Source organism: Maylandia zebra, linkage group LG1 (genome assembly GCF_041146795.1).
Source record: "Maylandia zebra isolate NMK-2024a linkage group LG1, Mzebra_GT3a, whole genome shotgun sequence".
Lineage (NCBI taxonomy): Eukaryota > Metazoa > Chordata > Actinopteri > Cichliformes > Cichlidae > Maylandia > Maylandia zebra.
In genome coordinates this window covers 10,069,116-10,083,803 of record NC_135167.1, presented here as the reverse complement: position 1 = coordinate 10,083,803, position 14,688 = coordinate 10,069,116, and the positions used below count along the sequence as shown (strand labels likewise).

The 14,688-nt window shown below is 40.4% G+C and overlaps 1 protein-coding gene across 1 annotated transcript; it reads left to right on the top strand.

Annotated features, from left to right (window-relative positions):
- Window positions 1-3,515: 3,515 nt before the first annotated feature.
- Window positions 3,516-8,937, top strand: irx3a (iroquois homeobox 3a). The gene is made up of 2 exons (XM_004539674.5): window positions 3,516-4,012; window positions 4,575-8,937. The coding sequence occupies exons 1-2, from the start codon at window positions 3,794-3,796 to the stop codon at window positions 5,622-5,624; spliced, it is 1,269 nt and encodes a 422-aa protein (XP_004539731.1). The 5' UTR covers window positions 3,516-3,793; the 3' UTR covers window positions 5,625-8,937.
- Window positions 8,938-14,688: the final 5,751 nt, after the last annotated feature.

The window sequence follows — 14,688 nt, the reverse complement described above, 5'->3', positions numbered from 1 at the left end:
TGTAATAAGGTAGGATAATAGCAGTACTCACTTTTATGAGTTACACTGACACTTACTTCCTATATTTGCCACTAATTTTCATAATTCTGATATATGTCACATATATGCAAGCATATATCCTCAGTAGCTTTCATTGGTGATTTTAGAAAAGCTATAAATCTCCCCACTGCACTGCATCCTTTACTGCATTTACAGTATACAGGTTCAGTAAAAAAAGAAACAAAAAAAAAACTTGTGCATGCAAAGATGTGAAATTCCGGTCAGTCCTCACAAACTCTGGAAACTCCAGAGGAAGTTGACACCCCAAGAAATGCTTGTCAAGATAGGAACTGGTTTGTCAAGCAACTGAAAAAATCTCAACTCTGCCTCTCACACAAACAAACACAATACACACACACACACACACTCCTCAACTTCCACAATGATCCGAGGGTCATTAATTCATTAATTACATTTTCTTTTAAAATCGTCAATCGTCACCCTAATTAACCGATGATCAGCAAGGGGTCCCTTAAAATTGATTCCATGTGCAATAAGAGTTTTCTTCTTTTTTTTTTCTGTCAACCAGGCGTTATGGAAAAGATCCAAATGTGTAATTTGAAGTGCCTCTGTTTGAAGCCTTTGATCTCGCCTGTTTTGCAGAGCCTCGGTTCGTCATTTGCGACGTGTCGCTGGTACTCTGTGTATTGCATGAGGAACTACTGTTGAGCGATAGGCTGTGTATGTTTGCTTATGAGAATGTGAAATTGTGTCATCTGCATAATTACCGTCAAAGAGCTCTCTACTAAACAGCCCTCAAGTCGCTTGTGTATGATTGCCCTCTTTTTACAGCACTTACAAATTAAATTGGCTCTAGCGCGTTCCCGGCATTTTTCCCCAAGTATTAAAGCATTTAAAATAAACAATTATTATTATTATTATTATTATTATTATTATTATTATTATTATTATTATTATTATTATTATTATTAACACTGACATTATTATTATGCATAAAATTATCTGCTTTTGCAGGTATATCGCTGTGCTTTGGCCTAGTACGCGTGTTTGCTTGTGTTTAGACGGAAGTCAAGCAGAGGTTAGTTTACTGTTTAGCAAGACTCTCTCTGTTTTTTTAGGAGAGAAGGGAGCAGCGTCTTAATGCTTTTATGGCTACGCCAGTTTCCCAGGTCGGTGAGAAAGTGTTAAGTTAGTGCGTGGTGTTTGATTTGAGGCAATAAATCACAGCCCTCGGTGTGGGTATAGAGGGGTGTGTGTGTGTGTGTGTGTGTGTGTGTGTGTGTGTGTGTGTGTGTGTGTGTGTGTGTGTGTGTGTGTGTGTGTGGCGGGTGAGTGGAGGGATGAGGGGGAAGGGGGGGTTCGAGTTAAAGTAGTCCGGGGATGAGACACGTGTCCATCCGGACTCTGGGTGCTGCTTAGCGGACAGCAGGAGACAGACACCTCGCTGGACTTTCTGGATTTATATCCTCACTTCTAACGTTCAGCTATTACGACTCTCTCTCTCTCTCGCTGGCTCTCTCTCTCCCTTCCTCTGTCGCTCGCTCGCTCTCATTTAGTCATACACACACGCCCGCGCACACACATGGTTTTCATTCTGCAATATGGTGTTTGAACTTGCTTTTTTTTTTTTTTTTTCATTTTTAAGCTTTACCTTATTCGTGCTGTTACACCGTTGTGCGTCAAAGTATTCCTTATACCTTCCACTTATCTTTGCCCTCACTTCACTGTCTAGACCCCTCAGTTTGCAGGTCGATGTGATGTGTGTCTGCGCGCACGAGTGTGTGTGTTAAGTGTGAACGTGCTATTGACTGCTATGTAGTGATTACCATTCCAGTCGGATGGCACCAGAAAGCCGTTGTAATTAATAACCCCATAATCCGGGTTGTGGTGGATGTCGGCGAAGAACACACACAGATTCAGGACAGAGTTTAACAGAAACAAGGCGTATCCTTATGGGTAGCTCTATATAAGAAATTATAGCTGTTATTATCCCTCCCAGACAATGATAACTATCTGCTTCCAAAGAAGATTAAAGGTTTATACAAGTTCAGAGTTCTTGGAAACCCGGATTGCATTATCAAAACTGAAGAGATTGATGGGATTTTATCTCGCTGTCAATAATACATAAAGATTTATACCATATTTAAATAAAGTGTTCGAAATAATAATTCAACTTTTTGTAGTTGTTTTGCAAATGATTAACAAAACAGATGCTGCTACAAAGGCGGATTGAAAGGCGATTAGGGTTGCCCCTTACACATTTTATTTATTGATTCATGGAATTTCAATTCTGACTCTCTTGTTTTGTTTTAATCCGCACGAGTAACAAGAAACATCCGGTCGTATGAAAATTATCAAATGGATTACTTTAAGGTGCAGTATGGCCGGATGACCGTTTTGCGTTTTAGTGGATTAAAAGTGTTTATTTAAAACCACTGAATAGTCACTCAATCTCATCATGTTCAAAATTATTATTATTGTTGTTATTTTGATTTTGATTATTAATATTATTAGTTTGTTGTTATTGTTGTTGTTGTTTTCTAATAATTCGGTCTTGTTTTTAGCTTCTTCTTTTTTTTTATTTATTTCATTTATTTCCCTCTCGTGTAGTGTCGTGTCCCAGAATAAACATCTTTCCAGCCGAATCCACTCTAATGTTTGTTATGACTGTTGTTACTTTACACTTAGTCTTCATTAACAGCATAATGCGCCCATCATCAGCGTCTCTTTTGATGTCAAGTAGTTTCATGCGACTCGTTTGATGTCTCAGATTAAAGAATTACTTTACGCCGAGTCTCATGCCACCAAGAGAACATAACACCTCAAATCGGTGTAAGAAAACACAGCTTGCACGCAGCGATGAAGCGATAAATAAAAAAGTGTGCGTAACCTGTGATCCGGGGGCATTTGAAGCCGGTAATTGGAAACACATTGCTCGAACCCTAGTCCGACAGGCATTTGTTATTAATAAGTACTATTTTTTCTACTTGTTATTAGCTCCCTTGCATTGGTTATTGTATTTTTAGTGTGTGGCAATTCAAAAGGAAAAAGAAAAATGAAAAAAAAAACGACTTAAAAGTGGTTATAAACTTAATTTTACGTTCTGATTTTAGAGTTTTAACCGATACCCTTTCGTAGCTGAGTCTCCAAGTTTGAGTCTCCAGAGAAAACTTTCTTCTGTTATTTTATATTAAAAGCAAATTGTAGCCCAAAAAAAGTTAATCAGCAAACTGCTTACGTGTATCCGCGTGGTCAAATTGTGCGAATTAATACAAAAATTGCGGTTTAGGCCAGACGCGAACAAATAGCAAATGAAATAGATTGGCGAGCCATAAAATGAGATTTGAAACCCCATTCAAATAAGAGCTCGCGACGTCAGTGCACTTATCCGAAAGAGAGGGAGAGAGACACAGAGGGAGAGAGGGAGGGAGGGAGAGAGAGAGTGTGTTTGGTGTGTGGTTTGTATGAGTGGGGTGAGATTTGAGAAATAGGAGGGGCTTCTAAACGACTAAAAATGTCAATCTGAGAAAGGGAGTCCCAATAATCTAAAGCAATCTGTAAGGACCTGACCTTAGTCCATCCAGATCAATAGGGAAGTGAGGGTGGAAAGAAGAAGAGGAGGAAGAAATAAGGGGCGCAACCGGATCGTTTACACTGGCTGTTCCCGAGGAAATATAGACTTCCCTTGCTTGCACCTTTTGTTGCTCACATGCTCACACTGTAAAAGTGGATATCGAGGCAATTCCATTGCTTTGTGTGATTGCAGCAGACCTTTTTCCCTTTTCCTACCACCATGTCTTTCCCTCAGCTGGGATATCAGTACATCCGACCGATATACCCGCCGGAGCGCCAGGGGATCGCCAACAATGCCCGAGCCGGGACAGAGCTCAGTCCGTCCGGGGCACTTTCCAACGTCCTCTCGACTATGTATGGATCTCCTTTCGCCGCAGCAGCGCAAGGCTATGGAGCGTTTCTCCCCTACACAAACGATATATCAATTTTCAATCAGTTGGTGAGTTGTTCTCCTTTCGCTTAAGTTATCTAAAAACTTTTTGTCGAAACGTAAGCTACACATGACACTGGGATAACTTTATTCCTTTTAAGTTTAAAGTTTTAGAACGCCGCGTTGAACTTTGTAACTGAGTAGTTTGTAAAATATGGTTAAAAGTGGATACAAAGTGACACATTAACAGTGCGCTTTAAGCCTTTTATGCGCATTTAGCACATAAATTCCGGAAACTGATAGTAACGAAAAAAAAATGATGCAATGTAATGTGGGAGGTTACAGGTAAAGGTGGAGAATAGTGTGTAATAGTAAATGTTTCACTTCGGAAGTGTTTGTTAAACTAAGAAATTACTGTTCCCCCTTTCATCTGCGCTTGGTGATTTAATTCCACTGCAAAACACTTGAATCTTTTAGTTTGTTTACACTTTATTAAGAATCCCACTTTTGTCTTTATTTCTTGATAGCTAGAGAGGATTTTGCGCAATGTAAACATTTCCACACAAACTACTTGATGGTATTGATATAATATGTCTAATCCCTCTTACGCGTCGATTCTTTGTTTTTACAGGGTGCTCAGTATGAACTGAAAGACAGTCCCGGTGTCCAGCACCCCGGGTTTGCTCACCATCACCCTGCCTTTTACCCATATGGCCAATATCAATTCGGTGACCCATCCAGACCCAAAAACGCCACCAGGGAGAGCACCAGCACCCTGAAGGCCTGGCTGAGTGAGCACCGCAAGAACCCCTACCCAACCAAGGGTGAGAAGATCATGCTGGCCATTATCACCAAAATGACCCTCACCCAGGTGTCCACCTGGTTTGCCAACGCCCGGAGGAGGCTAAAGAAGGAGAACAAGATGACCTGGACCCCCCGGAACCGCACGGACGAAGAAGGAAATGTTTACACCAGCGATCACGAAGGGGGGGAGGGGGACAAGAGAGAGGATGAGGAGGAGATCGACTTGGAGAACATCGACACGGAAAATATTGAGAACAAGGACGACTTGGACGACCAGGACGACCTGCATTCAGATATTAAACTCGACGGGAGGAGTGACTCTGAGATTTCTGACGGCTATGAGGATTTACAAGGGCCCGACCAGAGGTTTCTAAAGGCTGTGGGGAAGGAGGGCAAAGACGTACAGAGAGGAGCAGAGCATTTCCACAATCACCGTCACCACTCTTTGGACATGAAAACGTCCCAGCCAAACGGGGAACAGCTCAAACTGAACTCTGTATCCGTGAGCTCACCGCCCTCAGAAAACAACCCCGTCCCAGCCCAAAAACCAAAAATCTGGTCTTTGGCAGAGACAGCTACGGCCCCAGACAATCCACGTAAATCACCGCAAATGAACGGCAGCAACTCCGCAGGGCCGGCCGCTCAGACCATAATCGCTCCTCACAGACTTATCTCTTCTTGTCCGGTTGGGAAAATCCAGAACTGGACGAACCGAGCCTTTTCGGCCCACCAGCTGGCTTTACTGAACTCAAATCATTATCTGGGACTGGCGAACCAGGCCACTGCCACCGGCCTGGCCCTCTACAGCAGCAGGCAAACGGAGGACAAGAGTCATAGTTCAGAGACTTCAGTCACAGGTACATGTCCTCGTCACTGAGACGCGCATGTATAAATAACTACAAAACAAAGACACTAGTTAATTTCATTTATTTTATTTTAGACCTTCTTTTGCCTTCTTTGCCTGTTCATGGATATTTTTTCTGCCTAGGCCACGCAGATAACCAGTGTTAATGTTACAGCAGAATACAGTGTGTGCGATGTGTGCCTGTGTGTGTGTAACAGCTTGTCCGGGAGGGTTAAGAAAAAACCTCATCAGGAAGTGTTTAAGGAAAAAAAACGTTGAAATTGGCGAAAACTCTTCTTAAGATGCCCCCTTTATTTCTTGAGTTGCTGTTACGTCGTCTACTTTATTTTGAGGTCCATGCGCCTGTATTATGGTTTACATTAAGTCCTCAACCCATTAAATCACGTCGTTTTAACATTATATTCCCATAAACCCAGGATGAGCTCTGATCAAAGGAAGTTCAATTAACGCATTTTGATTTTCTTTGCTGCAGCTTCAGAGAGATCTAGTGCCTTGGATGCAGAGAAAAAGCTGTTTTTAACAGCTTTCCACGCAGTTCAAAGATAACGAGGCTGTCAGTTAATGACATTTGGGAATTTTCATTTAATGCAATATCACATTTTAGTTTAAAATGCCACATTTACCCAAATTAGCTTTGTTTCATTTTTTTCATGCGTCTGTGTGCGCTTGGGTTATTTCTTCAAGGCCTATGTTACACTAACTTGTTCAGTCATGCAAATGAGCTCAATGCAAATTCACTCCAGGTTCGTTTTTGAAAGGCAATTGTCACTTTTATATCACTTTATGTTTTCACTCTTCGTGAGACTATTATTAGTGTTGTTGTTTTTCTTCTACATTTTTTGTTACATTTTGTTGTACCCCTGTGTATTTCAGGCCTCAGAACCAACTAGACCTCAGAACCAGCCACGGTTCTTTTGGCTCTTTCCATAAACCCTCACCCACCCTCTTTCTTCTTTAATTTTAATTTGAATATGGAATGTAATATAAGAATAATACATCTCTGTATACTTACATTGTAAGCATGTCCTGTGTAAAACTGCTAATGTAATAATCTATGAACCTGTAGTCTGTGAGTTTTTTTCTTTCTTTCTTTTTGTAAGTTCTGTGAGGATTTGATGTTGAAATGTTTTGTATATAAAGTTAAGAATATGTACATACTTGTGAACCAAATTGTACAAGAAAGTCTATATTTTGGCTAATAAATGAACTGCTGCAACTTAAAAAAAAAACAACAACAAAAAAACCAAACAATAAGATTGTTTTTTTTTCTTGGCCGAGGTATTTTGACAGCTGCTTTTGATGGTGGCTGTTACTGTGCATTGCATGTTGAAATGCATTGCTTTGGTTTTTTGTATGTGTGTTACTGGACAGCCCGGGGTACAGACTTCATCCTCCGTGGCTGTGATAAGTATATATTCGAGAGGGATTTATCACACTTTATATAGTGGCGGGACTTAAGGCTAATTAGCCAGTATTGCGGCATAGATTTGGATATTAATGTTGTGAGATTATCCCTATAGAGCTGTAGCGGGCGCATTAATATTTCGAATAATTCTTTCATTCATTTTCACCAGAAATTATCGTCTATCGAGAGACTTTAAGTAATGAACGACTGTTAAAGCATCGCTGGTACTTGGTCATAATGGCTCAATTGATCCTGAAGGTGGATTTTGGCTTGGCAGTGCAACTCCCAGATCTCATCATGCTCAATTTGTAATGATTTTGCTCTTCACATATATCATACATTTTCCACAGCTTATGCTGCTCTATGGTATAATTGTAATATATCGTGGCCGTATGACTAATAATAACATCATTTATTTTGTTTGCCCGTGATGAGATCATTTGCATGTGTGAGCCCTTATCAGAGGAAGTTTATGTAAACTTAGTGTTGGAGCTCCCTCTACAGTCACTTGCAGTCGCCAGTGTTCTGATGCACTGACACTCATTCAGCTAAACTGCTAACCTTTTTTTTTTTTATATCAATTTCTAATTAATCCATCAGTTCGATTTAAAATTCGATAGCAACATTTTTCAGTTATAATCCTGTCACAAGAAAATACCTTTCAGACCCGTTTTGAAGTCTTTGTATTATTTTTAGAACGTCCATTTGCAGCAGTTCCTCAGAGTGCGCTGCATTTGTTTTTAATATTTTAACGTGCGTGTGTGACCTTTTATGTAAAAATTCTATTTTTGCCCTAAACGTTCCAAATTATTTAATGAAACAAAAAGGGGCATTTCCATTTGAGGTGGCAAACAGCACCTTTTCGTGCACGAGCCATATATTTAAAGTGCAATAAAGAAAACAGTTACGGATGGTATATAGATCAAATTCTTCCTTTTTTTTATTTGATTTTGATTGTTTGTTTGTTTTTTTAACCTTTTACGACTGCCATAGCCTCAATTTAAGTATTTCGCGATATGTGAGATGCGGTTTATAACAAATTCCATTTGTTTTTTTTGTTGTCTGTTTGTTTGTAGTTATTTATTTTTTTGCTTGTTTTTCCGTTGTTTGTTTTAGTTTGTTACGATGTTGATTTTAAATGTAAACAGATTTTTTTTAGTTAAATATGAAGAAAGAAAACACACACGCGAATGAAAATATATTTTATTAACCTATTCGATTTCCTCCAAATTGTTGTTAAGTTCTGAAAGTCTAAGGAAGGAAGATTTTGCATTATTTATTTCAAACTAATTTTTTAAAGTTTATTTTATGAGATCGGCGTAGACTGTCACACTATCCCAGTTAATAATAAAATAATACAAATGCTGACATTTAAAAGGGATTTCATTTATTATTGCGTTTATATTTTTATAGATTTTTTAACACATAGCAGATTCAGCTGGCCAGTCAGAGTCTAACCTTTTAGTGCACCCTTTCAATTCCATTCAGGGCAGGAAAAGCAGACGAAAAGCGCTGATTCGCTCGAGCCGTATCCTCTCTAGGTTTGGGATGTGCTTTAAACAAACCACAACTTAGCCAAGAGAAAGGCTCCGGAGCCTTTAGCAGCTCTGGAACTCTTCTCACCATGTTGCCTTCCTGTGTAATCAATTATCTTTCTTGAGAGCCACATCTAACCACGCGATGCATATTCATAAGAGGCATCAGCCAGCTCATTGATGCAATCTCTTAAAAAAAAACAACTTATTTCTCGTTTTTTAATTAAAGAAATCGTCATCGCACTCAGACTGAAAGTTCATGATTATATAATACTAGGATAACTTTGGTTTTTTTAAAATGCTCCAAGATATTACAATGAAAAACAAACTAAACCTTTAAAAAGCCTGACAATGAATGTCCATGAATAAAATACATTTAATTAAACGATTGTTGAAGATCTGCATCAGTTTATATATTTAAAAAAGAGTACACAAATAAATGGCTTCCTGCAAAGACAGCTAGCTCCATGTAAACGCATTGAACCTTATCATAAAAAAACGATGCTTATTTCCTCACAGTTCACAGGATGTTTCCTCCTAAGGGCCCGTGACTAGACTCCTCTTGATCATGAGAATTCAGCTGAAATGCTACTGAAGGGCCAGTGATCATGTCTAGAGCTCAGGGCCTCTCCTCTGATCAGTGCATGAAATTAGGGATTAAAATGCCTATGCAGAAACAAAGTAATCATGCCTGCTTATGTCACCAAAGGTGTCCAACCTGCTCCTGGTAACAAAGAGCAAATGGAATGCATTAGCTAACATTTTGTGCAGAGCTACACAGGGACCATTTCCAGTGGGGCATGGTGTGTCACTCGTTTCCTTGCACATTAAGTGGATGTTCTCTTGGCTAATGAGCAATAATCAACACTGACTCCTCTTCTTATTTCTAAGGTCCATGCTGTGTTAAATGCTCAGAGGGTGTGAGGCACACTGTAGCTCTGCAGTACTGAACTCCCCAACAAAACGCAGGCTAATCTACTCAACAAAAGGCTGTAAGAAAAGCCAAGAAGTTATAATTGAAAAAGAAAAATTAGAAGCAAATATGACATCATTTTTTTTTTTTTTCAAAATCAGGGGTCTAAAGAAACTTGTATTATAAATGATCTCTTTAGGCAAATTTGTGTAATTAGGCTGCATATAGATAAAAAAAATACTTAACCTGATTTGAGATTTCCCATATTATAAGGCAATATTGTCTTAATTATGCTCTCTGTCTTGTAATCATACACTAACTGATAAATATTATAAAGACGGGGAAACACATATGCTTTTGACACAGTGAAAATAAATTGTATTTCATTTCCCATCTAATTGCTTACATTGTTTGCTGCTGAGTGCTGCTCGCTTTTGCCCTCGATATGCTAAGACAGGACTACATACATGAGGAAACAAGTAATGCACTCTCGGACAGCCATTTAGAGTGGGGAAAAAAATCTGAGAAAGATGGAATCATTAAAAGGAAATCTAATCTGTCTTTCGAAGCATTCATTGATCTGGGGAAAGGTGCATGCTGAAAGGGTCTGGCCAATGGAGCCATCAGAGGGCCACGTGTGAATAGGGAGAAACCATGGAGTAAATAAACACTAGAGCAACCCATTGGAGGGGACCAGAGGTGCCATGTGAAAGAAGAGGCCGCTGCGAATAAAGAGGGTCACTCTTGTGTTTTCACCTCATCCAACCCTTCTGTCATTGTAACTCCACCACCAGTGCCACCTCCTCCTCCTTCACGCCCCAGCCTGGACCATTCTGCCACACCCCCTCCTGCCACAGAGACATACAAATGTCACCTCCTTTGTAGACCTAGTCAGGGTTAGAAGCAGCCCACTATCTTTGTGTGGCGGCCTAATCCTTTTATGAGCCACTGTCGACCGCGCCCACACCCAGTGCTTGCCCAGTCTATGAGAGGGGCTGCCCTTTTGCAAACGCTGAGCTGACTGCAGGAGGAGCGGTGATCTGCTCTCAGGAACACATGTTCCACACACCACATGCCTTCACATACAAGCCTACAGTCCACAACACACCATAGCAACTTGTAAAAGAAATTGCACTCTAGAGCTGAGAGGAGAGAACGTGAGAGCTCAGTTTTAGCCCTTTCAATGATATGCTACTTCTGTGTCTCCTGCATGTTTTATGGCACATTCATTATTGAGAATCTAAGTGAAAGTGCACAGCAACATGTTAAAGAATAGCCAGGGAGCAGGGAGAGAGGGGTTGTTGTGTTTCCCTTGGTTGTGCAAAGGACAAAAGGCCCAGACGGAGTGACATTCTCTAGGCCCGAAGCGGGAGAGAGGGAGGGCACTGATTTCATGCCTTTTGTTGATCGAGGTTAGAGAGAGGAATTCTTTCACTGAATCCGAAAGGCAACAAGTGGGGAAGGGGGTAACAGGGCGACTGGCCAGAGGGAGAGGCGACGGGGCTTTTGCCGTTCACCCAGCTGAAAGATTGTGCTTTTCTCAGCCCCTTTCAGATCCTCATACAGGCCCGAGTTACAGGGCAATTATGGAAATGCAGCTTTGAAGCCAAGCATAGCCTTCCTGCACTTCTTCCTCAGGACAAAGCAAAAGCAGCAAGGGCTTTTTTATGCCCCCTCTTCTATAAATCATGTTTCAGCCCGAGTAAGTACATATTCCTAACCTTTTTTTTTCAGTGTCACAAAAAACGTAGTATGTGCCAACATTTGTGAATACTCTTTATATAACTGTGTAAAAAGAAATTGCAGGAGCAGTGTTTTTACTGAATTATTAAAGGAATTTATTTTAAGTTTCTGGGGAAAATGTGTACTCCAACATTTCTTCACTCTGTTAATCTGCCAGTAAAGCCTTGGCCAAGGAGATAAGCAAAGGGGTGGGCTTGAAAAAAAAAAAGGCTGGGCCTCAAAGCTGCTTCCAACAGCTGCACAATTTTACCAGCCTGATGTCCCCACTCCACACCTTCTCCACTCACACGTCACTAACAGAGGCCCAGCAAACCATCAGCCCTGTCCTTTCCTAGCTTTGTACATTAGTCAGCGGTGTAGCACAGAATTTCACCACCTCATGTGAACTAATAAGACACATTTTCTCCAGCTTTTGAGAGGATCGCATAAGAGTGATGTCTCTACATCACCCGACACAGCAGAGGCCTTGTACAACAGTGCCTTTACACTCTGAGGGTATCTGACAAATGCCAATACTCCAGCTTTCACTCATCACTGTTAATGAGAGGACATATTTTGGACGTTTCCAATATTTGTACAGACTTCATACATTATGAAGGCTCTTTTATTCACAGTACCAGGCGAAGAAGACAAGGGTGGGGTAAGGTAGGGGTGTATTCATGAGTCCTTAGGATTGGTTGACTGCTGAAGGGAACTTAATAAATTCTTCCTCCTTGGAACACTGTCAAACAAGTCCTTTCTTACATCTCCCATGAATACATTACCAGCAAGCTTGATTGATTAGAGACCCTCGCGAGAGGGTGAACCGATGAACCGACTCCCCTGGTGTGATTAATAGACTTTATTAAGAGAGTCCTCTCCTTTTTAATAATGGTAATGTAAAGGAAGGCGAGGAGGGGGCGGGGGTGTGCAGGAAGTCTAACGATGATCACTGGTGCTGTCCCTCTCTTTGATCCACATCCCCTTTAGTTTGAGTTCATTTTCACAACCTCAAACTGAATATATCCATCACCTCCGTATCAGAGCCCCACACTGCAGATATGAGCTTCTTTTTATATACTGTTTTCACTTTTGTGTCTGCCAATATGAGCCTCTTTAATACATCTCTCCTGGGTAATATGAGAAGCTGGATTGATTTGGATTCCTGCTAACAGTTTACGGCTAAATGAAATTGACTGATTATTCATGGAAGATCTTTAACAGACTGTGTATCAGAAATTAAGTGATGACTGCTTTATTCTGCACCTAGTTTATGCGATATGACACACTATAGCAGTTTGTGTGTGTATTATGATAGAAATTTGTAATTTTCTCTGTATAATAATAATAAAAAGAAGAAATTGTTCTCTCCTTTTTTTCTCACCAGGGTGACTTGCATGATCACTCTGAAACCAAGGTACCACGATACCTGACCATCTTGTGCCTTGCCTTTCCTGTACTTTTAATAGACATAATGAATAAAAAACACACAAAATATTCAATATAAAGAAACTACTACATAAATGTGTGTTTGGGTAAGTCTAAGCTTGCATGTGGTAGGTATGTGTATCAAACAGCTTGCTGGTTAATCATTGCTCTGGAGAACTACTGTTAGGTGTTAGGGAAGGGGGTAAAGGGTGTACAGGAAATTATTTAACTACCGAGAGCTGAGCCCACTTATCAGCACAACACAGGAACAAGAGAGACTTTACCAGCACTGGACACGACTGCTCCAACTTATCACCATGCCGTATTTTGCAATATCCCACCACAAGTGATTTATCCAAGCACGGATATCACAGATAGGCCTATTCACATCCCAGCACATTACTGCATGACCCAGACAGATTCTGTTTGCTTTGCTGCTACAAACCAGACACACCTATACAGTCATATATGACATCACCAGACAAGCCATGTAAACCTGAGAGGGAGGTCGATAATAGCAGGTGAGAGGGCTTCACTGTGTAATGATGATGCCTACCAGTGTCTAAGTTGTAAACCCCGGTATTGATTCTCTTCAGCTCAACCGATACGCTCCACAATCTACCACGCTTGAAAGTCTGCAGTAATGTGTCTGCATAGAATCCAATATCCGTTACTATTAATGAATTCTGACAAGCAGCTCAACCTTTGTATTTTATTTTGACTTAACCAAGTAAGTCCCACTGAGAGCGCAGATCTTGTTTCCAAGGAAGACCTGGCCAAGACCGCAGTCGTACATTTGGTTACAGTAATTTAGAACAAATTTAGTAAAAATAAACACATTTTATATTAAGAAAAAATGAAAACAGAAAGTCAGTGAACAAGGCAGAGAATGAGAGACACGAGAGACAGACTAAGAAAAGCACAGTGCTAAAACAGTAAATATATGTTTATAGAGAGTGTTTACAGTGGGTTTTAGTAGGGGTATAAATAATGGATTTGCCAGTCTATCATGCAGTTTAAGGCTGTGTGACATGCTTCCTCGTACTCCATAGGGAGTTTGAAATATATGTGCTAAAGGCAGAGGAAAAGAAGAGACAGAGAAAGTACTCTATTCTTCTCAACTTTCTTTGTGCTTAGATAAACTTGTTGTTATGTGCATTGTCAGCCAGTCCAGCGTGACACCTCACAGCCAGATAATGGCACTACCATGCAAATTAGCAGTGGGAAGAACTATGCTACGACATGTGTGTGTGCATGTGCATGCATGCATGCACGCATGCACATGTGTGTTTGTGTGCCTTCCTGTTTGCAGCTGTTTCGTTAGCATTTATTAGCAAACGAAAGAGTGATTCAGTTGTGCCATGTGGACAGATTGGTGCCTTGTTTTTGACACAGTAACGAAATGCATATCGAAGGAGGATTCTTGAGCCAAATTCTGTTCTCAGTCAGCTCTCTCATGTAGTTCTGAGAAATCTCCCTCATGTATTTAAAACAAGTTGCCTTAAGATATCATAGAGACAAATTAAAGATGATGGTTTGTCACAACCAGAGTCGCCTAAATTGCCAAGTAGAATAATAACTAAGATTTCCTCCTGTTACTGAAATAATTTAGATTATGGAGTCACGCCTTCACAAGACAAAATGACTTTACACACAGTGTTTAGAGGCAGTGCTAAACATCATATAGATACTGAACTGTGCATTTAGAGTCACAAAATACATCACATAATTACAGCCAACCAATGAACATGTGATGAGGAATATTTCTTGCTGTATTAAGAATTACATGAGTTCCTCCAGCAATCCTTTAAAGACCTAATTTAGGAAATAAAAACTAAAAATGTCTACCTAATTTTACCCTCTTTTTAGAGTTAGAATGGGAAGTAGGAAGCAGGTTCTTGTGAGATACAGGGTAGAAAAGTGTCTGAACAAGTCAAGTATTCAGTGAAGTATGAATGCTCCATGCCACCCCCAGCTGTGTAGATTCTTAAGTTTTGTCCCTTGGCTGGAACTGGACACAATGAAGGGGCGCTCTCACAAATAGAGAGGGGTGGGCACCTTGTCACTGTCTTC